The 23,615-nt window shown below is 44.3% G+C and overlaps 1 protein-coding gene across 4 annotated transcripts in view; it reads left to right on the forward strand.

Annotated features, from left to right (window-relative positions):
• The first annotated feature begins 1,150 nt into the window (after window positions 1-1,150).
• AXIN2 (axin 2) overlaps window positions 1,151-23,615 on the forward strand; it is a 28,082-nt gene continuing 5,617 nt past the window's right edge. Inside the window, exons 1-9 of one of the 4 annotated variants that reach the window (XM_039502365.1) lie at window positions 1,151-1,278; window positions 3,753-4,703; window positions 11,051-11,191; window positions 18,150-18,252; window positions 20,356-20,496; window positions 20,790-21,277; window positions 21,484-21,666; window positions 21,970-22,200; window positions 22,996-23,091. In XM_039502365.1, the coding sequence (XP_039358299.1) occupies window positions 3,880-4,703; window positions 11,051-11,191; window positions 18,150-18,252; window positions 20,356-20,496; window positions 20,790-21,277; window positions 21,484-21,666; window positions 21,970-22,200; window positions 22,996-23,091 (2,207 nt within the window). In that variant the 5' untranslated portion in view covers window positions 1,151-1,278; window positions 3,753-3,879. Of the gene's footprint in view, window positions 1,279-1,705; window positions 1,806-2,266; window positions 2,584-3,752; window positions 4,704-11,050; window positions 11,192-18,149; window positions 18,253-20,355; window positions 20,497-20,789; window positions 21,278-21,483; window positions 21,667-21,969; window positions 22,201-22,995; window positions 23,092-23,615 lie in introns of those variants that run through there. The other 3 variants (XM_039502363.1, XM_039502364.1, XM_039502366.1) reach the window with 3 other exon arrangements.

A 23,615-nucleotide genomic window follows, 5' to 3' on the forward strand; every position in this document is an offset into this window, starting at 1 on the left:
TGTTTTGGCCCTGCAGAGGGAAGCTTTGCCTGCTTTTTGTTCATTCGGTTTCAAAAACTCTGAAATACGTGTTCTGTGTTACCTAGATGGGGACGCGAAAAGTTTTTCAGTCCACTAAAACTAGAGATGAGCTGCAGCCACAAAGTTGGGACTGGACCTGCCACTTAGGACACGGTGTTCTGGTCCTGCCTTTCCCCCCAAAATAAACACAGCTGAGAAAGGGGGGAAAGGAGTTAGTACAGCCTATAATGTGGGACTCCGACAGGGGTTCTAATCCCAGCTCTACCCCTGGACTCTGGGGTGACCTTAAGTGAGTCCCTGTACCTCAGTTTCCCCCTCTGCAAAATGAGGGTAGTGATTTACTCGACCTCCCTTTATAATGTGTGTTGAGCCTTCCTGATAAAGTCATGCAAGAGCTAAGCCTGGGGGAGAGGAGACGGATTGGATGAGGAATACAGGTTTGGGGTCCAATCTCTAATTAAAGCCTTTTGTATAAAGTTTAAAAAAAAAAACCATTCTGTGTCTGTTTAATATTTCACATATGGGGAGAGAGGGATGTGAACACAGCTTAAGCCAGAGTTCTGTTTGTGTGCCAGTTATATTACAATCCGATCTTGTTTGATTAGGATGCAGCCTGAAAACAGGCATTTGGATCATTAAAACGGGCCAATTTTCTCCTAATATGAACCAGTTTTTTGGGGGAGGGGGTTAAGTTTTTTTTTTATACCGCAGAAAAATTTCACCACCCTCCAGTCCTAAAGTTGACCAGAAAAATAAAGGCAATCGGCTGCTGGTTGGCATTGTCTAAGGAGGGAAAAGTTCAAGAACAACTGATACCTATCTCGCTGGCGGCTGGTTACAAAGCAGAGCCAGAGCGCATGGGGGGTAGGACGGCGGATTGAGCACGGAAAGGGTTACAGGCAGGGCGCAAAGCTGGCAGCAGCCCTGCTAAAGGGGGGTTGCCTGTCCCTTTAAGGCTCCGGCAGCTCTGGGAGAATTGCAGGGATAATACGATTGGGGCGGCAGGATCACTTACTTCTGACGTTCCAAAGCCTGGGGGAGTTGGCTGGAGATTGTTTCCCTTTGATAAGGTCCTGGCAACTTAGTAACAACTCCAGAGATGAAAAAAAAATTCCAAGTCTGAAAGCTTGCCTTAAAAAAACCCAAGCAACATAATAAAAAATCCGCCTTTGAAAAAGAATTAGCTCCAGCTCGATGCCAGGCTGCCACGGGAGAGTCTGGCGCAAGGGTGCAACAGGAAGCTGAGGCGTGCATGGGGTGGGTTTTTTTTGGTGGTGGTGGTGGTGGGGGGGGAGGTGTTGCAGAAAGGCGCTTATCTCCCTTGCAGGACCGTTCTCTCGGTTCTTCACTTTGATGTGCACAGTTAAACCCACAGCTCAGTGTTTGTTGGAATAGCCTGGAGGACATTTGGTGCCTGGAATGACTGCCTGAAACAGGACCTGAGTTGAAAGAAGGGGGGGGTGGGGGGTCAGGAGAAGCAGGGAGGGATCAGCTCTTTTGTATTTTTTTAAAGGGGGGGGGGTGGTTGGTAGAAGGAGAGGATCACCCTGAACTCTTTAGCTTTTACTCACACATTCCGTGCAGCCGCTTTCTGCCAATGCTCTCAGATGCTATTGCAAAGCCAGAGAGGAGGAGGAAGAAGAAGAAAATATAGGGGGGAGCGGGGGGGCAATCGGGGCAACATTGCGGATACTTTTGGTGGGAAAGGGCCGGGGGGCGGGAGGGGGGCTGTTTTAAGGAGGAACGGAGCGGCGGCGGTGCGGAGAGAACTACTGGGATCCATGGTAAGTTGCAAAAGAATGTATGTGTGATCCGAGCGCTGCCCCCCCCCCCCCGCGCTTTTCTCCCTCTCCAGGGCGCTTTGATGTGCTCTTCGCTGGGGCTTTGAAGTTTTAAGGAAAGCTATTTATGTGCTAGCTATGGGCAAGCAGGGCTGGGCTGACACCGGAGTGGGGTTTTATTTTATTTTTGAATTATGTTGCAAAAATCCGAGATCTCGGTGCCTTTTTTTTTTCCCTGCAAGAGGGGAAGCTTTTATTTTATGGGCATGGTGGGGAACGAGAGGCAGACATAGCAGGATGCATTTTTGTTAAAGGTGGATGTGGTGAGAATGAGATTTCTCTCCTCTCTGCCCCCCCTCCTCCTCCCTCCCTCCTTACCCCTCCCACACCCCTCAGCACCCCCTGTGAACTCCAAAGAGGCGCTGCACGCTTAGTTAGGGGTCAGTTGTTGCACAGGACTCGAAGGAAGCAAGTAGCTTAGGTCTCTCTCTCTCTCTCTCAAGATCTCTTTCCAACCTCTCATTTCTCTGCCCGTCGCCATTTCTGGAGCAGGTTTTTTTTATTATTATTTGGCAGGATTGTCCTTTGAGGGCTTGGCGCCTCCTGGATTGTTTCTTCCCTTCTTTAGTTTTTATTTTTGGAGGGTCTCTCTTTTTGTCTCTTCTTTTTTTTGTTTGCAGGAGGGCTGGTTGGGTGTATTTATTTTTGCTCTAAGGTGGGGAGCAGGGGGCTGAGCTTGAAGGAGATGAGAGCCCAGGCACGGGATGCCTGCAGCAATCAGGTACATTATAGACAAGGGGGAGGCACTTTCTCTCTCTTTTCCTTTTCTGCAAACGGGACTCGATATTGCAAGACTGATGATAATAGGGGTGACATATTGAACTGCTTGTTTATGTGTGTGTGAATTTCTGCTTCGGTTTGTGCAGTAAAGAAAAAAGCCAGGAACTCAGTTCACGCTTTCTGATTAGTTTGAGAGCCTTTCACATGCTTATTAAACCAGCTTTTTATTGGATGGAAGCGGGTTTTATTAAAACTGTAGAGAAGCTTTTAAAAACCATTCTGCATTGTAGCGCGTGTTTACTTTTTATTGATCTTTTTTTTTTAAACCTGTAGCAAGATTTAGTTAGTTTCACGTTTACCTACTAATGATGGAAACTTGTTCTAATAAAAAAAGTCACTAGTGAATCAGCCTTTGGAGGCAAATGGTTGGTGATTTTTTTTTCTTCTCTCTTTCAAACTTTAACAAGTGCATGTGCTTAACGTAACCAAATCCATGAGTTTTTTTTTATTTTGAAGGTTGTAGTTAACTTCTGAAATGAGTCAGAACTGTTTTAAAAATGAAACATTGTAGCGATTTCTCCCCCCCCCCCAAAGTCTTTCTGAACGTGCCGTTCCAAAACAGCATTCAGCATTGTGCTAGAAGGGCTTCTGGTGATCATAATCTCAATTTTTAAGGAGTGAGAGGAGAGGGGGGTAAAATGGAAACCAGATGCCGAGAAAGGCACGTCTTGTTCCCTGCCTTGAGTTATCTACAAAAAAAGAGGCAAAATTGGGGGGGGGGGTGCGTGCGCAAAACTGGTTTACCCTGCAAACAGCCGGACAGAGCCAAGTTTGTGTGTCTGATGCTATCACTGAGGGGAGAAAGTTACCTGTATTTTTGTAAAGAGGGGTGTCTCCTCTGGAGACGGGTTTGGTAAGTTGTGATTACATATGCAGTGTAAGTGAAGGGTTAATTCTTTTTCTTTCCAACCCTCTTACCCCCCCCAAGTTAAAAGTGCGCCGAAAGTTCAGAAAAGCATATCTGATACTTTTGATTAACACTGCAGATAGCTGAGTTGCCTTTTTTTTTTGAATGTGAAGAGTTGAAAAGCCTGTTTACTTTTTGTCTTTGATGTTGGGTGGATCTGGTTTTGATTAGATCAATACTCTTTTCTTTTCTTTTTTTTCCAGAGAGGAGGCTCAGAGGATCTCCTGCTGACTTGAGAGAGAGGCGCACACACACACACACACAGAGGCAGATTACTGAGGAATTTAAGGGGGGGGGCGGAAAAACCCTACCAGAAGAACTCGTGGAGCCATGAGCAGCGCTGTGTTGCTGACTCACCTTCCAGACCCCAGCAGCAGCTTCAGGGAAGACGCCCCCCGCCCCCCTGTGCCAGGCGAGGAAGGAGAGACACCATGCCAACAGCCTGCAAGCTCGTTTGTCATGAAAAGCCAAAGCTTCAAGGCCATGTCAATTTCTTCCAACCCAAGGAGGAATGAGGATGGTCTTGGAGAGCCGGAAGGCAGTGCATCTCCAGACTCCCCTCTGGCAAGATGGACCAAATCCCTGCATTCCTTGTTGGGGGATCAAGATGGTGCCTATCTTTTTCGGACCTTCCTGGAAAGAGAGAAATGTGTGGATACCTTAGACTTCTGGTTTGCCTGCAATGGCTTCAGGCAGATGGACCTTAAGGATACCAAAACTTTAAGAGTAGCCAAAGCTATATACAAAAGGTACATTGAGAACAACAGCATTGTCTCCAAGCAGCTGAAGCCTGCCACTAAGACCTATATAAGAGATAGTATCAAGAAGCAGCAGATAGATTCTATAATGTTTGATCAGGCACAGACTGAAATTCAGACTGTGATGGAGGAAAATGCTTACCAGATGTTTTTGACTTCTGATATATACCTCGAATATGTAAGGAGTGGGGGAGAGAATCCTGCTTATATTAACAGCAATGGACTGGGGACCTTAAAAGTTGTCTGTGGCTATCTCCCAACCTTGAATGAAGAAGAAGAATGGAGCTGTGTGGACTTTAAAAACAAAATCTTGCCTTCTGTAGTTGGGCTATCCAGCAAGACTTTGAGGGTTACAGCAAATGTCAGAGCTACAGAAACGGCTGAGAATGGATACAGGTAAGAAAACTCTCCTGATGTTTTGATCTTAATGACTTTGAGACTATTATTCTTTAAAAGGTTTGAGAAGTGGGTGTTGAGTGTTAGATGGTTTTAAAACAGAAAGCTAGCAACATAACCCCCTCTCTCCCCCCATGTTTAAAAATGGTCCAGAAATCCTATTAGTTAAGCATGCCATTGGTAGATTCAACACAGATGCTTATCTCAGCCTTAAATGTTCAGGTATTTATTTTGTTTTTTTGTTGCTCTTTTCTGAACAGAAGAAACACTGTATTGTGCTGTTAAAGCTTATTGGCCAGAAACTTCATAGCAACTACATGCATTAATTATTGCAGCAACTTTGAAACATATTGCGTGTAACGGTAAAGAGCATCTATATAGGCATATGAAAAATGAAACATTAGTTCACCAACTTCACCACTAACCGGTGCTTAAGTTGGTTGGTTACATGGAATGCAGTTGTGTAATAACAGAGCAGGAAATGTATGCACTTACTACATAGTAAAATACATGTCAAGTTTGTATATGTAATATAAAATCTCTCTCTCTCTCATATCACATTCATTATTGGTATCATGTCAAAGCCATTCCAGATGGCTTTGAGTCAGTGTATACAAGAGCATAAGATCTTAGCATCATGTATTTAGGGTTATAGTAGGTCTGGTATTCTCTTATTGGCAGTGTGCTTGAAGTTAAACTTATTAAAAGCTGGATCTATGTCTTAATGCCAAGTTCAGAGTGTGTAGTGTCTGTTATGCAATACCAGAGGCAAAGTCTTCATTATGCACTTAGGCAGAGAGATTTCTGTGATACTGAGCCCTTCATTTTGCTGGATGCTTTGTTGAAAAGGTGGCGTGAGGGGGCAAGTAGCCCCTTACAAAATGACCATGATCATATTCCAAATGAGTAAAATTGTCTTCTGAAAACCTATTTTCCCTCCCCAGCCCCTTCTTCCACCAGCCTTTCCATTTATGTGAATTGTTGAGTAAAGATCTGGGGCAGAGTGATCTGTTTTCAGTTGTATGCTCTGTCTGCTAGCACAGATGCACGGAGTTTGTTTCTCAGTGTGGTGAGTGTTTGACATCTGGTTTACAGGAATTTTGAGAGCAGTTTCTGTGATTCATGGACATCAAAGGGCTTCAGGCTTCTATTTCAGTTGTATTCTGCCTCTTAGAGGAGGGTGATTGTAGTGCATCTCTCTGCTCCTTTCCTGCCCTTCAGAGAGGCTGCAACAGCGTGGCTGTGGTGATCAAAGTGGATCCAGGGACTGTGGGGTTAATTCTTCTCTGACACCTGTGTTAACTGGTTAGTCTCTAAAGTGCCACTAGTACTCCTGTTATTTTTGTAAATTTGGAGCGACTCTTCTGACATCTATGGAGTTAGTCTCCATCTTACAACAGTTTCACTGACAGCAGTATTTGGCCCCTTGTCTCTTCTTGAGACCAGCTTTTTAAGTGAAGAGGGAAGGGGTTGTAATGATCTGAGGGCCTAACTGGCAGCCAATTTGTGGGGACTTACCAGTGCTGTGAGCCTCACCCTCTTGCAGGAGTGTCCTAGCTCAACAGTCTGCTGTTCTCCAGGACTAAACAGTGATGAGTTGTGATGTTCTGTTATCTTTTGGTCTTCATTGGAATTCTGTGCCCAGTTGGGAATGGATTTTACATTCTACCAGTTGCTTCTGGCTCAAGAGAACTTTTCCACAACCATGACTAGTGTTGCCTTCCTGGCCTGGAGTACTGATGGCCATCATGCCTTGAGATTGCAGCTCTTTCAAGTGAAGCTTTTTTTTTTTGCTACTTAGATGTCAAATCTGCCCCCAGGAGGTCAGGTGGTGCAATGTGCTTTGATCACCTTCTCTTGCATTTTCAATAGCTTTTTGAATCAAGATCTCTTGACTCCATGGAGAATACAGAGAGGGAGGTCAAGCTGAGATTCTTCTCAACCCAAAGGCCAGGAAACCGGTTTCCCTCCCTCTCTCCAAGTTATCCTTGTTCAAAGGTGTGTGTGCGCCCGCCAGCTGATAGCTAAGGGGTGCATGGATGAGTTGTGTATCACTATTCACTGCATTTAGGATTGGAACTGGAGCTTGATAAAGAAGAGTCTTCACTGAGTGATGGCCAAACCACACCTCCATCCTGGCGTGTGTACGATTCAAAGCACTACACAGACTAACTGCCTACATCAGCCACTATCTTCTAATAAATTGCAATTTAAGTATAAATAATAAGACAAAATATAGGATTAGAGTCTGGAGAGGGAAAAAAAGGGAATTTGGTGTGTATTAAGTATTGGTTATATATGTGGGCTCCTGATGTATAATAAATACTTTGAGCTTGTTTCAAATTTCCCCCTCCCCTGAAACACTTTTTTTTTTTAAAGTATTAGATGTGTGTCTAATGGTTTTTGTGAGACTGCCACCCTCAAACCATTGAGTTTGTGCTGGGCCCAGGAATGTAAAATGGAATCTGACCATTATTTATATTTGGTTCTGAGTGTATCATGCATGTGTTTTATGTACATGGAACTTTAGAGTGCAGCTTTTATAATATATTTTTATTCAGTCCAAGGTGGACTCATCTGCCTCCCATTATGTTCTCTGTTCTAACATCACTGACACTGGCCTTGCTTTAAATAAGTTGGGGCTAGCAGATGGCCCTCTGCTGGCTCAAAGTGCTTCCTGTCCTTTGAAAGAACTTGCTGATGGAGCTCATTTTGTGTGAAGTTATTGGAACCAAGTTTGGCTTCAATTATCAAAGTAAATGATGCCATTGTAAAGCTATGCTTGAAGCAGTGTTCCACAGTTAGAGCATGGAGGCTGTGATTAACATCGTTTTGCTATATTTTTACGTTACCCCTGTTGTGCAGTGATGTTTGTGTCTCAGTAAAATATTTAGTAAGCTTTAGTCTTGCCTTGGGAAAAAAATGCTGCTTGAGGATTTATTTCTCAGCATGTAAGTCTTTGGCTTAAACTGCCAGGTTGCTTTTTATTTCAGAGAGCCATAGGTTGACTGTGTGTGTCCTCACCAAAAATCAGGGGTGCTGGAACAGTGTGTATAGTGGGAGTGCTGAGAGTCATTAAACCAAACTGCCTGTACATGATGGAAACCACTGCAATTGCGGGTGTGCTGCAGCACCCCTGGTTCCAGCACCCATGCCAAAAATGCTCCTAAATTGCATTGTTATAACAGGGATCCAGAAAAGAGCCCCATACATTCTAGCTGCACTGTAATCCCTCTGTGATTTTTACCCATTGCCTAACATAATGTATAGAGAGCTACATGCTGTGTGTCATCTCATCAAGATAAGAGATAAGAATAGTCTGAGAAACATCAGTCGTTCTCCTTGATGCTCCAGAGCAACTGCTACCTGACAGCTGAAGACACTTTGCATATTGAGTTTGAAGATTTTTGTGTATGTGCAGAATCTGCATCAGAGAACTCCACTTTCCATAGGAATTTAAAATCCTTGAAGGCAATGTGATGCATATGGGTGCAATTACTGTAGTGTGGTCAAGTTTTTAAAAAGTTAATCATAAAAAAAACCAAAAAAACCCCCAGCCCTAATCAGTTTTCTTGAAGTATGTGGGAATTTCTATATGGGGCTACTCTGAATCTTTTTCTGCCTTTTTTTTTAATAAGATGATTAAAGACAAAGTAAAAGTATGTGTGTTTTTTAAGTTAATCAGGTTCTGAGAGGTGACATTCTTACTGAACCACTGTGCAAGTTATAATGATCTCTGTGGGGGGAGGAAGGGTTGGTTTTGGAGTACAGTACTCATCAATGAGTTAAACTTTATTCACATAGGGTAGATTAAAAGCTGAATTTAGAGAGATGAAGAAGGTATTTTATACACACTGAGCCATCTTTCTATTAAGTGATTAGATAGCACTACTGGTTTTTTTTAATAGGGTTGCAGCATAAACTATCAAATGATTAATTGCTTCTGTATTAGCATGATTAAATAGCAACACTGAACATGAAATAAAAGGACGGTACTTAAGACTCACTTAAAAGCAGGATTGCTTCAGTACATATGGTGAACATCTTGAAACCGAATACTTTACAATAATAAGCCTAATGGGTCTGGGTTTTGTAGAAGCAAGACATTAAACAGTTTCCAGTAGAGTGATAAAAAGTAGAGGCTTCAGCCTTTCTGTGAGCTACCAAAAACTAGCAGTGGCCTAAAGAATGTCACTGGAACCTTACAAGCCGACTTGTATTAGCAAGAGGGTTGTATTATTTTAAAAGGACACTTTTTTTTGGTGATAGGGTAACTTGGCTTTCATCAGCATGTGGAATTAATTTATCTTTTTAAGACTTGACTTCTTTCCTGTGGCATTCCTTACTATCATCTCTTTTTTTTCACTTAAAAAAAGTCTTGATCTTCCCATTGAACTGACTTAGCAAGCTTTGGAAAAGAATGTAATCCCAGCTGTGCTTAAATACCTGACTCTCTGCAACAAGGCCTCCAGCAAAGCTCAAGCCTGAAACTGGGGGGGGAACTTCAGTCATGCTGTTTGCAGTAGGGCTCTCATACCAAAGAGGCCCATCTTCCCTCCCCCAGCCTTTGGGAAGGCTCATGGTTTTTCCCCCTTGCTAGTGAAACAGAGGAATGCACCACAGCAGGGGAGTAGGGAAAACTTGTTGTTTGTGAGAGAACTGAATTAAGACCACTGAAGAGGTCGAAAGTGGGTAACTGGGGCGGATGAAACAAAGGAACTAGAGATACTAGCAGGAGGAGAAGTGCCGCTTTCCATTAAGGCAGCTGTGCTGCTCACTTAAATCAAGCTGGCCTCATCCAATCCCAGAAGGGTTGGGGTGGGGAGTTTGAAAGACCATTTAAAAACCTGCAGAGCATGCTATCCTGTTCCTGAGGCCCCAAGTGCTGTGTAAGTGACCCTAATTATTAAAATCAGCAGACCTTATCAGATAATGAGGTTCTGCTTTGATACACAAACTCAAAAGCTTAACAGCCAAGACCTGCATTTATATATAAACAAGTATACCTCCGAAAACCCCTTGGCACAGACCACTTACCACAGATTGAAAGATTTGTAAATGAATTTACACTCTTAAAACTTGGAATCATTTTGACCTAAACATTGTCCAGTGGTTAGGGGGTCAGGGCACCTGGGGTGGGTCAGGGCACCTGGGGTAGGTCAGACTTTACAGAAGTGTCTGCTAATTCTTGATTTCTCCATTCTTGGATACCCAACTTGAGACACCTAAGGCTGTTTTTTTTTTTTCCATCCCTCCCCTAAGGTGCATTGATCTTAATTGGCACTGAGCACACAGAACTCCTAGGCACCTCGAGGTGTCACTAAAAGTTAAAGTTCTCTTGAAAACTGGCTTTGTAGTTTCCCTCTTTTTAAAGTGGGCACCGCCAGGGCACTCATCTTTGTAAAAGCAGTTTGAGATCATATTGTTAAGCTGGCTTGTATAAATGCTTATTATTTATTAGTAATTCTAAAGCTTGTCAGTGGTTGCAGTCAGTTCTCTATGGTGCCTGAAAGGAGAGGTGGTAACATTTTCAAAAGCACCTAAATCCTATTTTCAGAAGAGACTTGGGTATTAGCTCAAGCCCTAATGACTTTCTGTGCTCTAAGGGCCAGATTTTTAAAGGTATTTAGGTGCTTCTGAGATTTTCAGAAGCATTCTTTTGAAAATCCCAGTAGGTGCCTAACTATATCTCTAGGCACCTCAATACCATTAAAAATCAGGCCTCAATTCACTTTTGAAAATGGGATGTTGGGTATGTCTACACAGCAATAAAAGACCTGCAGCATGGCTGAGGCTGGCCTGGATCAGTTGATTCGGGCTTGTGGGGCTTCAGAGCTAAAAATTGCAGTGTAGACGTGCGGCATGGAGCCCAGGCCCTGAAACTCTACAAGGGGGTTGATGTCTCAGAGCTCGGGCTACAGCCCAAGCCTGAATGTCTACTCTGCTATTTTTATCCCTGCAGCCAAAGCCCCTGAGACTCAATGCTGGGGCTTTTTACTGCAGTGTAGACATATCCTTAGAGTCCCAATTCCCCTAGGTGCATTTGAAAATCTTGTCCAGAGTGCTCAGCCACCAGCTTGATGTTGCGGTTTATGTAGAGAATGGTTGGTGACTGTGTAGTTCTGGGTCCATCTTAACTCTGTGTGTTCACTGTCAAGATAAACTTGTGGACTGTGAGAACAGAAGCATTCTGAGTGTCTATTGGATATAAAACAGCGGATGGATAGGTTTTTTAAAGACATTTGTTGTGTCTTACGTACACACCTACCATGAGTATGACATTTACCTTCTGTACTTTTTTTTTTCAGATGTAAAAATAACGTGACCACTATTTTGCTTGTCCCTAGGTCATTCAAGAGGAACGATCCTATTAACCCATACCATGTGAATTCTGGCTATGTTTTTGCCCCAGCAACTAGCGCAAATGATAGCGAAATATCTAGTGATGCCCTGACTGATGATTCCATGTCAATGACGGACAGTAGCGTGTAAGTATTCCACTTTAGCAAAGTCCTTTTGGAATTTACCTCTTGAAAACTACCTGTGCTGATGTACCACAATGACTTGCCAGCATGACTGTTCTATCATTTTAATACGGCTTCTGCTTTTTCCATTGGATGAAATCACTGGAAGGCATCTTAAGCCATCCAGAAGTATTGCTGATCGCTCTGCTATTTACTCATGTCACAGATATTGGCTGCAGTAACCATGGTGGGTGGATCTTCTTTTTTTTTTTTTTTTTTTTTTTGCCACTTTTCAACAATTCTCATTTTAATCCTCAACTGAGCAAATGTGTGTTCTCCCATATGCTGAAAGAATAAAATAGAAACACTGCTACTAACACATGGAATATGTTTATAGTTCATCACACCTTTTTATTTGAAGGCCAAGCCTCCAATAGTATTTGATTTGTCATTTAAAAAAAACAACACACAACTTTCTACAGGAATTGCTTTCTGTAATAGTCAGAATCAACACTAACAGGGTTACTGACCTGAAGGTTACTGCACATTATGATCTTTCAGAGAATTGTTTGAATGGAGCTTTATGGATTAAAATGTCAAGAGTCTTAAGAGCCTGTAGAGGAGAGGAAGGATGGTCCTGTGATTAAAGACCAAGCTTGAGAATCATGAGATCTGGGCTCTGCCACAACTGGCTGTATAACCTTGGACAAGTTGCTTAACTTCTAAAATGGGGATAGTGACACTTTTCCTTCCGCATGGGGGGTGTACTGAGACTTAATTCATTAATATGTGTAAAGCTCTTTGAGATCCTTTGATGAAAGGAATTATAATTAAGTGCAGGTCACGCCACCGAAATGGACCAAGTCCTCTGGAAAAGGTGTTTGTTAAATAAAGTAGTGTGTTCAAGGCCTTAATCTCATAAATGCAACTCCTTCAATGTCTCTGTTGGATGTGTATAGTGGATATGTTTTCTCCCCAAAGATCTGCTTGCTGGCTTTTTAAAGTCACCGGTCTGCTGCCTGATGATGTACACGTGCTTTAATGGAAAACGGAGCAGGTTTTTTACAAAACATCCTAGATGCACCATCAGATGCGGGTTTTTTTGTATTTTTTTTTAAATGCACGTGTGTGTTTTGAACTGATATTATGGAAAAAATAGCTTGTTATCCCACCGGATTCTCTTATTGAACAATATTGGCATTAAATAAAAGAGCTGAATCATAGGGTGACTTCTTTATTTCTTCTTACTGGCTCTAGTTGTATGTGATCATGTGTCAACAGAGCATTCATTGGGTTAGTCATTTCTGGCCCAATGTAGGGTCACTTGGGATTCACAGGGCTAGGATTATACCCTCTCTTCACAGCAATGCCAATTGTGGGCCTTATACAGATGAGAGCACTGAGTGAGAAATAAAGTGCATGGTGGATGAAAGGCTTAACTGAATCGCTTTCAGCCTATTGTTAGTCTAGGGGAGCTTAGAGGGGATAAGAGGGTAGCAGGCCGCTTTGAAATTTACTTGAACAAGTGAATAGGAGCTCCCCATAAAGCAGTGCATGAAAGGAGCCTGGCTGTTTTTTCCTGCCATAACAATAGCCAGTGCAGACTGTGAGGAGCTTGGGGAAGCTTGGCTGATTAAACTGCTGGGAGCTTCAAGGTTTTTTTGGGGGGGTGGGGGGCAGGGGAGAATGAGAGAAGAGGGGGCATGTGTGGATTTCAATAGAATGCAGGTTTACATGGTGTTAAGAGAGAAACCTAGAAAGTAATAGTTCCTGCTACAAACTGAGCCAGTCCCTGAATCTTCCCTCTAGCCATACTTACTCCGTGGGGGTGGGAATGGCCTGACTACTGGAAGTGGTGGGGGGGTGTGAGGTATTTTATTTTTCTCTCTCGAGTGTGTGCGCGCGCGTGTGTGCGTGTGGGGCGGTAGAACATCTGAACTTACAAAATTACCATAGCTAAGGCCTGATGTAAGTAAAACTGCCTCTACAGAAATGTCAGCAGCTATTGCCAATATTGTAATGCAACATGCATAAAATGTCTGGGATTAGTTTTCTTCTCTGCCTTGGATTACGTAGAAAATGGACTTTGCTAGAGATTCTGAAGTGTTTCCAAAAAGTTCTGCTGCGTGGATTCCCACCATTGTCGCAAGCTGTGTCGTGGTGTTTTTCTTGCTGCAAGTGTGCAGCTCTCCCTCTTTCACACAAGGCTTTTACTATTAAACCAGTGTAAATGCAAATCAGCTCCTAGTGGAGTTACTCTCTGTTTATGCTGATGTAAACTGAAGAGCGGAATTTGTCCCAAAAAGCCTATGTCAGTCATACCAGTAAAGTGAGGCATGAATTTTATAAAAAAATCTTCTATTGAATTGCAGGTATAGGTAAAATTGCCAAACAATACACACCCTGTGTGGTTTTTTTTAAGTTTTAGTTTTGTTTTTTAAATGTCAAGTATAAATTTAATTTTATAATAGCCACAAAGCATCATGCAAATTTCCCTTTCTTGATTGGGGGAGGGGTAAGAGGAAAGAGGATTTTTTTTTAATTTGCTTATATCTTATTTATGGATTTACTTTGGACACAGGGGAATGCTGCTGAGCGAACTTCAAATATTACCTTATCTTACAAACCAGGCTTTTGATGTTGGCAAGATCAGAGGCTTGTTTCAGAGCCGTTGCCAAATGAAGATGGGAGTGAATGCATATGCGCATGAGTCTGATATTTCAAAGCAGCAGTAAAACTACATTCAGGTTAGGTCAGGCACATCTGAGTCAAAAGGCTAAGATAATTGGCTCAGTTTAAATGGCAGCTGACTGGAAAGAAGATTTCAAACTAGTGTTTCCCCCAGAAAGAGATTGGCTTAGCACCAGGCTGGGTAGCTGAAATGTTTATAATTAAACTATACTATTTAGTGCCTAAACTCTGTAGCTCTTCAGCCCACAGCTTTTAGTAGCCAAGAAATGTGAGTGCAAATGTTTACTGCTGAAGAAAGAGAAGAAGGTTATATTGAAATGACCTATTTGAGGAACTCCTGTTTTTAAAAACAAAACACAACACCCCCTCCTCGCTCCAAATAGTAATCCTGTGCTATGCACTATAACATCTGGCAAAGCCTAACCTTTTAAAATAAAAGGCACTTTCTAGTTGTCACTGTGGCCTATACGCATTTCAGCTTCAGATTTTTCTGTAATATCTTTTTCTTATTGCACCCAAGCTGGCTGTAAACCCTCAACTCCAGCTGCACGTCTTGCCTGTAATAAGTGATTGGCCACTCTTGTTTCCCCCTTAAACCTGGCATCATCCCCTGTTCCTCACTTTATGTGGAAGGCCTACATTTAAAAAGCAGACATCAAACCAACGACAACATTGTCTCTTCCTTCTATAGAAGGCCGGACTCTCCCGAGGCTACTAAGTAACTTTCCCATCTCTGTGAAATGTCTTGTACTTTGTTACAAGCTGTATGAGCAAGGAGCTGATCCTGACTTGTGTAACTGCATTGAAGAGAGAATCGGGCCCCCTTCTCCCTAGCCCATGTTGGTGTCATCTTTTCTGTACCTTTTCTGGAGTTATCCATGACCTATACACCCCACGCCCCACCCCTTTGTTGTCTTCCACCTGCAGTTATGTCATTGCGGCTCTGAATGAGCCAGACCGTGGCTGGAGAGGTTCATGTGCTTGTTTCCAAGCCAGTGTTGGCAGTTGTCTGACAGCTGCCTGGGCTGCTTTGAAAGAACAAATGTACCATGCTTGGAAAATCCTGGCTGCTTATTGACTGAAAATGGTGCTGACTGAAAATTCTTACATGACACGAAAGGGGTTAACTTTAAACCAACCCAAACCAGGCATATCTAAATGGAGATGGAAATTCTGTCCTACCTTTTGTGGCTGATAGGTGAGAGATGCCTTTTTACTATGAGGCAGATCATCCCAGTTTGGTAGGAGCTACATCTCCGTGGGAAGCACCACAACTCTGTAAATTGCAGCTTGCTTTCCATCACATCCTCCCATTACTGCCCCCATGGATGGAGCTGGAGGTCTGGCCTCTAAAGCCTGTAGTCCCCAAAGCTGGAGCACGGAGTGTTTTGGAGGGATCCGCCAGACGTGGAAGGGACTGGCAGCAGAACTGTCCTAGCCCTTGCCACAGAATGCTGTGGCCAAGATAAGCAGGACTGGGGTGAGCTGTTCAGGATGTCTATTTCTGCTGATTTTGGAGGGGAGCAATGCTATAGGCAGTGGTTCTTTTCCCTCCCTTGGCTATCCCCTCTCAGTCATTGGAGCCCTGAACTCGTGTGCTTCAGGCAGCGATGTTGCAGGGCAGGCGTCTCTTCTGCCTCGCCTCCCCTCCTGTCCCCTCCATCCATTCTGTTGCATTTGGGTTAGTGTTTCCGCAGGCTTCTGTGTGTGTGTTATGTACAGTACTAACCTAGGCAGGTGGATACTTGACATGCTGCTTAAGGTGAAATTTCTGTCAAATAATGCGAAGGCAGACAGTCTTACCCTGGTGGAAAAGATGCAGGGGGTCTTTAATTTCTCTGTATGCAAAGTCTCATTTAAAACACCTTCACCTTGGTAACCCTCAAAGAACAAAATCCCTCTCCTCCAATCCACGTAATGAGCATTGACCTCCTTCCCCCTCTGCCCCCATAACTGCTGATCAACCTGGCTACAACCCAATCCATACTCATGTGTTGTTGTGAGGGGCAGGGCCTTGAAGCCAAGTTCAATAGATATTTTCATACTTTTATTGCCCCTTCTTTCATCATGAGCATAAATGTTTAGTGCTTGCGATAATGACTGATCGCCCCGGTCGTGGTACGGAACAGTGCAGACAGATGCTATGCGTGATTCTCCAGTGTGTGTTCCCATATGGGGCTCTGTGCCTGAGCTACTGCTCTTCTGCAGAGACCTACCTGAGGCAGAATTGAAGGCAGATTTTCATTAGGAACTGAACTGAGCACCCTAAACTCACTTTGCTTGTGACATAACCAACGTCTCCAGTGATGATTGTCCACCCTGTTAAATCATTGCCCCAAACATCTCTTCTCTTGGCTAATGCTCTGTTCTGTCTGGATTTTCCAAAGTTTCAAACAATAAACTGGTTTGACTTTTTTCTTCAGTCTTTGCTACTCCATATCACTTGTGAATTAGTTGCTTCGTAATGGAAATTTCGAAAGCACTAGGCCAAGACTTTCACAGATGACTAGGGGTTGTGTGCCTCAACATTTGGGTACTCAGCTCAAGAAACTATAATGGGGCCTGATTTCCACCATGTACCCCCTCCCCCCATCCCCTTGGGGGTGGATGCTTGGCACTTTCTGAAAATGTGGCCCCTTCAAATTGTCTTAGGCTGGGCACCCAAACATTGAAGCATGCACCTGCACATGAAAAGAATCACTGGTCACTTTTTGGAAAAATCTTGGCCTTAGTCCTTTCACTGTTGTGAGAGTGGGAAGTGCCATGCTACCATAATGGTGGTGGATCTTAAAATGGGGTTTGTGTGTGAGAGAGGGAGCAATGTGAGGGTTGTGGGGTTTTTTTTGGGTGTGGGGGGAAATGATACAGAAAGGGAGAAGTGCATAATAGCTGTGAGTGGAGTTTATATTCTACCCTTCTATATATCCTTACATCCAAGGACTTCAGAGTGCTCTACAAATATTAATACTCAGGTGTTACCTCCCTATCCAACATGGTGCTGTATTATCTCTTATGGATTTGAGGGGGTGGAGAGACTGGCGCACAAAGACTATGGTTGCGCCTCAAATTTATGGGAAATCTGAGACTAGAACTCATGATTAGCAGTCATGCTTTTCAAACACTGGACTATCCCTGCTCAAAGTTCATTTATTCATGGAGGATAAGTCCATCAATGGCCATTAGCCAGGATGCAAAACCATGCTCTGAAGTGTCCCTAAACTCTCTTTCCCAAAAGCTGGGAATGGGCAACATAGGATGGATCACTTGATGATTACTTGTTCTGTTCATTCCCCTGGAAGCATCTGGTGTTGGCCACTGTCAGAGGACAGGATACTGGGCTAGATGGACCTTTGGTCTGATCCAGTGTGGCTGTTCTTACATTCTTAATACTAATGTGGGTAAATCTTTGCATGCCTAGATGACAGCCTACCTCGTTGCTAGAGAAAAATTACTGCTTCTGCTGTCTTGATGGCAATTTTCATAGCTCTTCTCGCTTGGTCTGGGGATTTTTTTTGTTTGTTTGATTGCTTTATCCCAATGGGCTGACATAGCCAAGAAGAAGAATGATGCCCCATAGCTTTAGGGGCCTGTGTTCTGGTGCTGCGCCTTGTAGTGACTTTACTGGGTTGTGCATGACACCCTCGAAGGCAGAAAAGGCATCTTGGGTCCCACCCGGGAGGGAGAGCGCTTTGTGACCAATAACGTTATCATCTTTTCTTATCTGCATAGTGTTGGCAATCTATGAAGTGCTTTAGACCTAACAGCCCCCCCTACAGTCTATGGTGACATACAAAACAAGTGTACGAAGTGTGCGTGTGTGTGTGTGTGTGAAACCTATTACTGGAAGGCCCCAGTCCAGTAAGCTGCTGTGTACAGGCAGAGCCCTGTTGAAGTCAGTGGGACTCAGCAGGGATCTGTCCATATTCAGATGCCTACATGAAGGGGGCCAGAGCTTGCTCTGCAGCCCTTGCTCAGCTACTGAACATCCAGGCCTAGTGACTTAAGCTTGATTTCTTTTTTCAGAGGCATTAAACATCCATAGACTTTACTGACTTTCAGTTGGAGTCCTCAGTGCTCAGGACTTCTGAAAGTCAGGCCCCTCAGTCTGTTTAGATTATTTCAAAGAACATGGAAGGGGCTTGCTGGAAACAGTAAAATGATTAGATAATTTTGAATTCGGTCTTCTGTTTTGGAAAGTACTTGCAGTGATCCATTGATTTACAGCATAATAAGTTGAAATAAATAGGTCTAGGATATCCTGGTTGACTGTGACTTGTCTTTCCATTTGCAGAGATGGAATCCCTCCTTATAGACTTGGGAGCAAGAAGCAGCTCCAGAGGGAAATGCATCGTAGCGTTAAGGCCAATGGTCAAGTTTCTCTACCTCATTTTCCGGTAAGTCTGATGCAGAGTCCTCTGAAAAATGGCTGGAGAGAAGGCCCTCTAATAATGCTAGACATTGCAACACCTGGAAGAGACTGGGCAAAATCATTGCAGGTTTACAGGGAAAGGAGGAAAATGGCTTCCTTCTCATCAGCTTGTTGCATCCTTTTGTCTTTGAATACAAAGATAGACAGCTTCAAGAAGAGAAGCTAATAGAAGGGTCAGCTCTTCAGCTGGAGTCAGTAGAGCTACAGAAACCCAGAGGACCCAGCTTATTATTCTTAACTGCCATTGGCTTGAGGTCTTTGGGCTTATTCTGTAAACATATAAACCCCAAACATCAGCTTAAAACCCTCCTGAAAAGTTTGCTTGCATAGGGTTGCTTTGGTCACTGGTTGGGTTCTGTGTAAGGTTTTTTGCCTTTCTCTGGATCGTTGAGTAGAGCTCACCTTCTAGGTTCAAGCTGGGAGCACCCCATCTGGTTGGTTGTATAGACATGAACATGGCTGCATGGGTCCTTCCTGTCTAAATCTTATCCCCCACCACCACCACCACTTTCACACCCTCTGTGCTCTGATGAGGGTGGGGTTTTGCTTTTCCTGTACTCCCCCAAGACTTCAAGGATTTACTAGCTTCCCAAAAGAGAGAAATTGGTAGCCAGTATGTGCCTTCTAACAATAATAATAAAACAACTTTATCTGCCTTGGTTTTGAGGAAATCCAGTTCTTCTAGTTGTGTTGCTCCTGAAAACTAACTCATTGACTTGTTGATTCAGTGCAGACTTCAGGAAGGTGCTGCTGGTTCTTGCAGTGAATAAACTGTTTACACAGACAAGTAGAAACATATCTTGTCTTGAGATTAATATTCCAAAATTCCTCTTTCTTCTTTCTTAAGCAGCAAGACATTTTAGATACTGTTTCGGGGAGTGTGGGGGGGTGGAATATGTTGGATTGAATAGGGATTTTATTTTTTGGAAGGGAGGGTGTTCTTCACCCCCTTCTATAAAGAAAGTTGTGTAGCCTGAGCTTGTAAATTAGATTATTTTGTCCCAGGGCGTGCAAATCGACTTTCTCTGTAAGGCAGTGCTTTGATCAGGGACTGAATAGAGCTGGCTTGTGTAAGAGTGACAATTTCCAGCAGAGTGGCCTTTTTCTACCCTCACATCATTTCTGGAGCTAAGTGGTTGTCGGAGAGAGGCCCTGCCTCATCTGGTGGGTAGTACGTGAAAGAGTTGGCAGTTCAGCTTTCTGCTTCAAAAAAAAAAGGGGGGGGCAGAGGGAAACTAGGGGTGAGGGCAAAGAGTGGGGTGTCTTTGGGGGGAGAAGATGACAGGAAGGAGGAGGAAGAACTCTGGTGGGTGGTTTCTCTTTCTTTTCTCCCGTTTGCTTCTTTTGGCAGAAATTCTCGTTTGCCTTTTTATATTCTGCACTTGATTTGGAGATGTTCCCTTTTTCCCTTGATAGATCTGCTTGAGGCAGCCAAGCTCAGCAGTGTACCACTACTAGCCTGCAGCAGCTTTCTTCATTTTCTGTACAAAGAGATTGGGGGAGGGAGGGAGGGAGATCTAGGACACTGTTGAGACAACACTACCTCAAAGGTGCCCAGTGTGTAGCCAGGAAATAAATTACCAGCACTTCTCTGATCTGCAACTGTTTGACTTTTTTTTTTCTCCCTTTTTCTCCCCCATCTTATTTTTTTTAATTTCCAACTCCTTTCTGTTTATACTCACTTTATTCCTTCAGTTAAAGGCTCTCCCTCCCACCTCAGAGGGTTTTTTTTTTTTTTGATGTTTGACAACAGTCTTTGAAGATTTTCTACTTCAGAGTAGCTACTGATGGGCTGGTTGTACTACAGAGAGAACAAGCGGGGTTCCTCGGAGTGCGACCAACTGCTCCTGCCGAAGGCAAACGCTAGTGGGAAGGATGTCACTCCATGAGGCCACAGCACTAGCTCATAAAAATCCAGAGCAGGCGATGCCTACTTGCGGTAGTCTCTTCATCCAAACATGGAGACACATCAAGCATAGTGGGGCTAGAAATGCTGCTCCAGCTAAGCTTCTGCAGCTTGCACTGCCTGCTAACCATGACTCGTCCCCTTTGTCCCTGCTCTATGTAGAGAACCCACCGTCTTCCTAAGGAAATGACCCCTGTGGAACCAGCTACCTTTGCTGCTGAACTGATATCCCGGTTGGAAAAGCTGAAGCAAGAGCAAGAAACGATGGATAGTCTGGAGGAGAGGCTACAGCAAATCAAAGAGGTAGGCGGATTAACCCCTCTGGCGCCGGTGCGGTGCTTGGAGCCTGCTGATCTGACATCTTTCTTGGGGGTGGGAGGGAGTGGCATAGCCTGTCTGCACTTAGTGTAAGGGAAGACCGCTTTCCTTTGTAAGCTGTCTGTTGCATGCTTTAATGATCTGTCCTGTGTGTCCACTGTCCAGCAGCAATGCAAGCTTTGCTTTCCCTGCTAGCCTAGTGGGAAGAGCCCCTGTTCCAGTGCAGCTGGCGCCCTGTGCTTTTTTTAGTTAGTTCTTACTAATGTTGCACCTTCAAGGAAGAAGAGAAGGAGGGATCAGAGCTACCTGCTAACACGCAGACCAATCGGGAGGCAGCAACCGCTCCGCATCAGCAGCACCCGCTCACTCTCCTGCCCTCCGGCAGCTACGAGGAGGACCCGCAGGCGATCCTGGATGACCATCTATCGCGCGTGCTGAAGACTCCCGGCTGCCAGTCACCCGGCATGGGACGGCACAGCCCCCGCTCCCACTCCCCGGACCGCCTCCCAGGGGGCAAGCCACAGCCAAGCACGGCGTCGCCCGCTGCCTGCACCCTCATCAGTAAAGGATTTATCACCAAGCAGACCACCAAGCACGTCCACCACCACTACATCCACCACCACACCATCCCCAAGACGAAAGAGCAGATAGAAGCCGAGGCAGCACAGCGGGTCCAGTGCTTCTGTCCTGGGGGCAGCGACTCCAACTGCTATTCAAAATGCAAGAGCCACTCAAAAGGGACGGAGCTCCTGCTGGAGCAGTTTGGGTAAGTTACAGGAGTTTCTCCATAGGAGCTACTTGCCCTTTTAAAATGTATTTTTCAGTAAGAGGCAGGTGGGATTGATTTAGAAAACCAGGTGGAATTAGCCCCTGAAAAACAGGTCCATTGAAATGTGGTCGTGACACGAGCTCAGAATATTAACGGTGCCTGCTGGGGGCGGGGAATCCTGTCCCCCGGTGTCTCATCCTTAGCAAAACCGGCACGCTGACGAAGAGGAATGGCAAAGGAATGGATGGCGTCGCCCTGCCGGCCGGGGAAGCAGGGCTATCCGCAGTGCCCGGGCTCCAGCTACCTGGGGGCGAGGCGGATCGGTCGCAGAACGTCTGGCAGTGGATGCTGGAGAGCGAGAGACAAAATAAGCACAAGCCTCATAGGTAAATATACAGCTGTCTACAGCAATATCGCTCCCGGTAAATATTTATATATTACATAGGCTGTCTATTTTTACAATCGCTAAAAACAAATGAGACTCTTTGCTCCTCCGGTTTAATATAAAAGCCATTCTGCAGAACCAGAAAAACCACAAAAATGTCATGTTTTTGGCAGTAAACCCTTTTCATGTTATGACAGACTTTGGGGAGGGAGCGAGCAGAATAGGAGCTGCTATTGAAGTCATATTTTCCAGCTTTTATAAGCCGGTTCCTTTCCTCTTCTCTCCCCCCCACTCCGCCCCCCAGCACACAGAGCACAAAGAAGGCCTACAATTTGGAGTCCACCAAAGGGATCCCCGGTGAGCGCCCAGCCCGCCACCACCTGTGGGTGAACAACAATCACCCACGCGGGGCACAGCCTGCCCACCCGTTTGTCCAGGATCCCACCATGCCCCCGCTGACCCCACCCAACACCCTCGCCCAGCTGGAGGAAGCCTGCCGCAGGCTAGCGGAAGTGTCCAAGCCTCCGAAACAAAGGTAACTACAAATTGGAATGGCGGTGGCGGGGGAGGGGAGTGAAACGTCTCCTTTAACTTTTGCAGCCCTGAGTGCCTCATTTTATTAGTTCTCTCTGATAGGCAGACGCCCCCTGCTGGGAATGGGTGTGAATCGCCAGTATGGCTTTCTATAGGAGGAGCCTTATTTCAGGCTGCTTGTTTCCTTCTTCCCGCAGGCTCCCCGCCATCTCCCAAGGGGCATTACTGGCTGGCAGGCAGGTGAACTTAGCAAGCTAACCGTAGACATCCAGGTAGCTAGAAATTTTATGTGATGTGCATGTAGCCTTGCCTTCCACTGTAGGAAGAGGTCCAGATTTGTAACGGGAGGTGAGGAAGGGGAGGCATTGCCACAAAATGTAACTTAAGCTCCAAAGGTGAATTGTTTTTGTTTTGTTTTTTGTTTTTGTTTTCCCCCAGTCCTCAATAGTTTGACTTCCACCTTCTGCCTCTCACTATCACAATGGTTAGCATTTCAGAGAATCATAGACTACCAGGGTTGGAAGGGACCTCAGGAGGTCATCTAGTCCAACCCCCTGCTCAAAGCAGGACCAATCCCCATTTGTTGTCTAGAACCAACTCAGCTACAAACCAAGTGTTGAATTAGGTTGTTTATTGTGCATTTGGATATGGAAGGGTAAATTAGTCCATAGTATTCTTAATCCTTCCTTTTGATAGTGTTTTGATGCAAAGAGGGAACTTAATGGCCTACAGAAGACTTCAATTAAGAAGATGTATTTTAATTTAATTTTTTTGTTTGTTTATCCCCCGACTTCAGATGTTCAACCTCAAATCAGCAGAGGGATCGAAACCACTCATCTTCTGTTCAGGGGGGAAATGCCCCTTTTTGCAATGCAAGTCTAACTACAGAAGAGTATGTACATATATACATTACGTGTATTTCCATGGCTTTTAACTATACTTGCATTAAATGGATGGCACTTTGAAATTAGAAGATATTTTTATATCTGAAGTTTAGTCTTTCAAACATACTTTTGTTCTCTCTCAAAAAAAAAAATCAAATCTTGTTTCTGGTTCTTTTTAACTTGCATTCCTGTAAAGTGGACAAAGATTGGATTAGTCTAATTACAGGATGGTTCTTTTAACAAGAAATCCTGCTACAGAGAGGTCTAAAATGGCCTAAATAATTAAAGTTTTCTTTTTTACCCTCTTCATCTTAAGCAATGAGCAATGTTTGAAGTCCAGACTAAGCCACCTGACTAGAGTCTTTCATTTTTAATTGGTTGACCTTAAATCCACCAGCTGTCTTTGCTAGGAGCTTTTTTTTCTGAAGCCACTCTACAAAGACTTAGAACAAATTAGGAAGACTACATTACTGTGGACTAACACTTTGTGACCTTTTGACATGCCAAGTATACATTGCCTTAGAAGTAGTTC

Source organism: Mauremys reevesii, linkage group 15, assembly GCF_016161935.1.
Source record: "Mauremys reevesii isolate NIE-2019 linkage group 15, ASM1616193v1, whole genome shotgun sequence".
Classification (NCBI taxonomy): domain Eukaryota; kingdom Metazoa; phylum Chordata; order Testudines; family Geoemydidae; genus Mauremys; species Mauremys reevesii.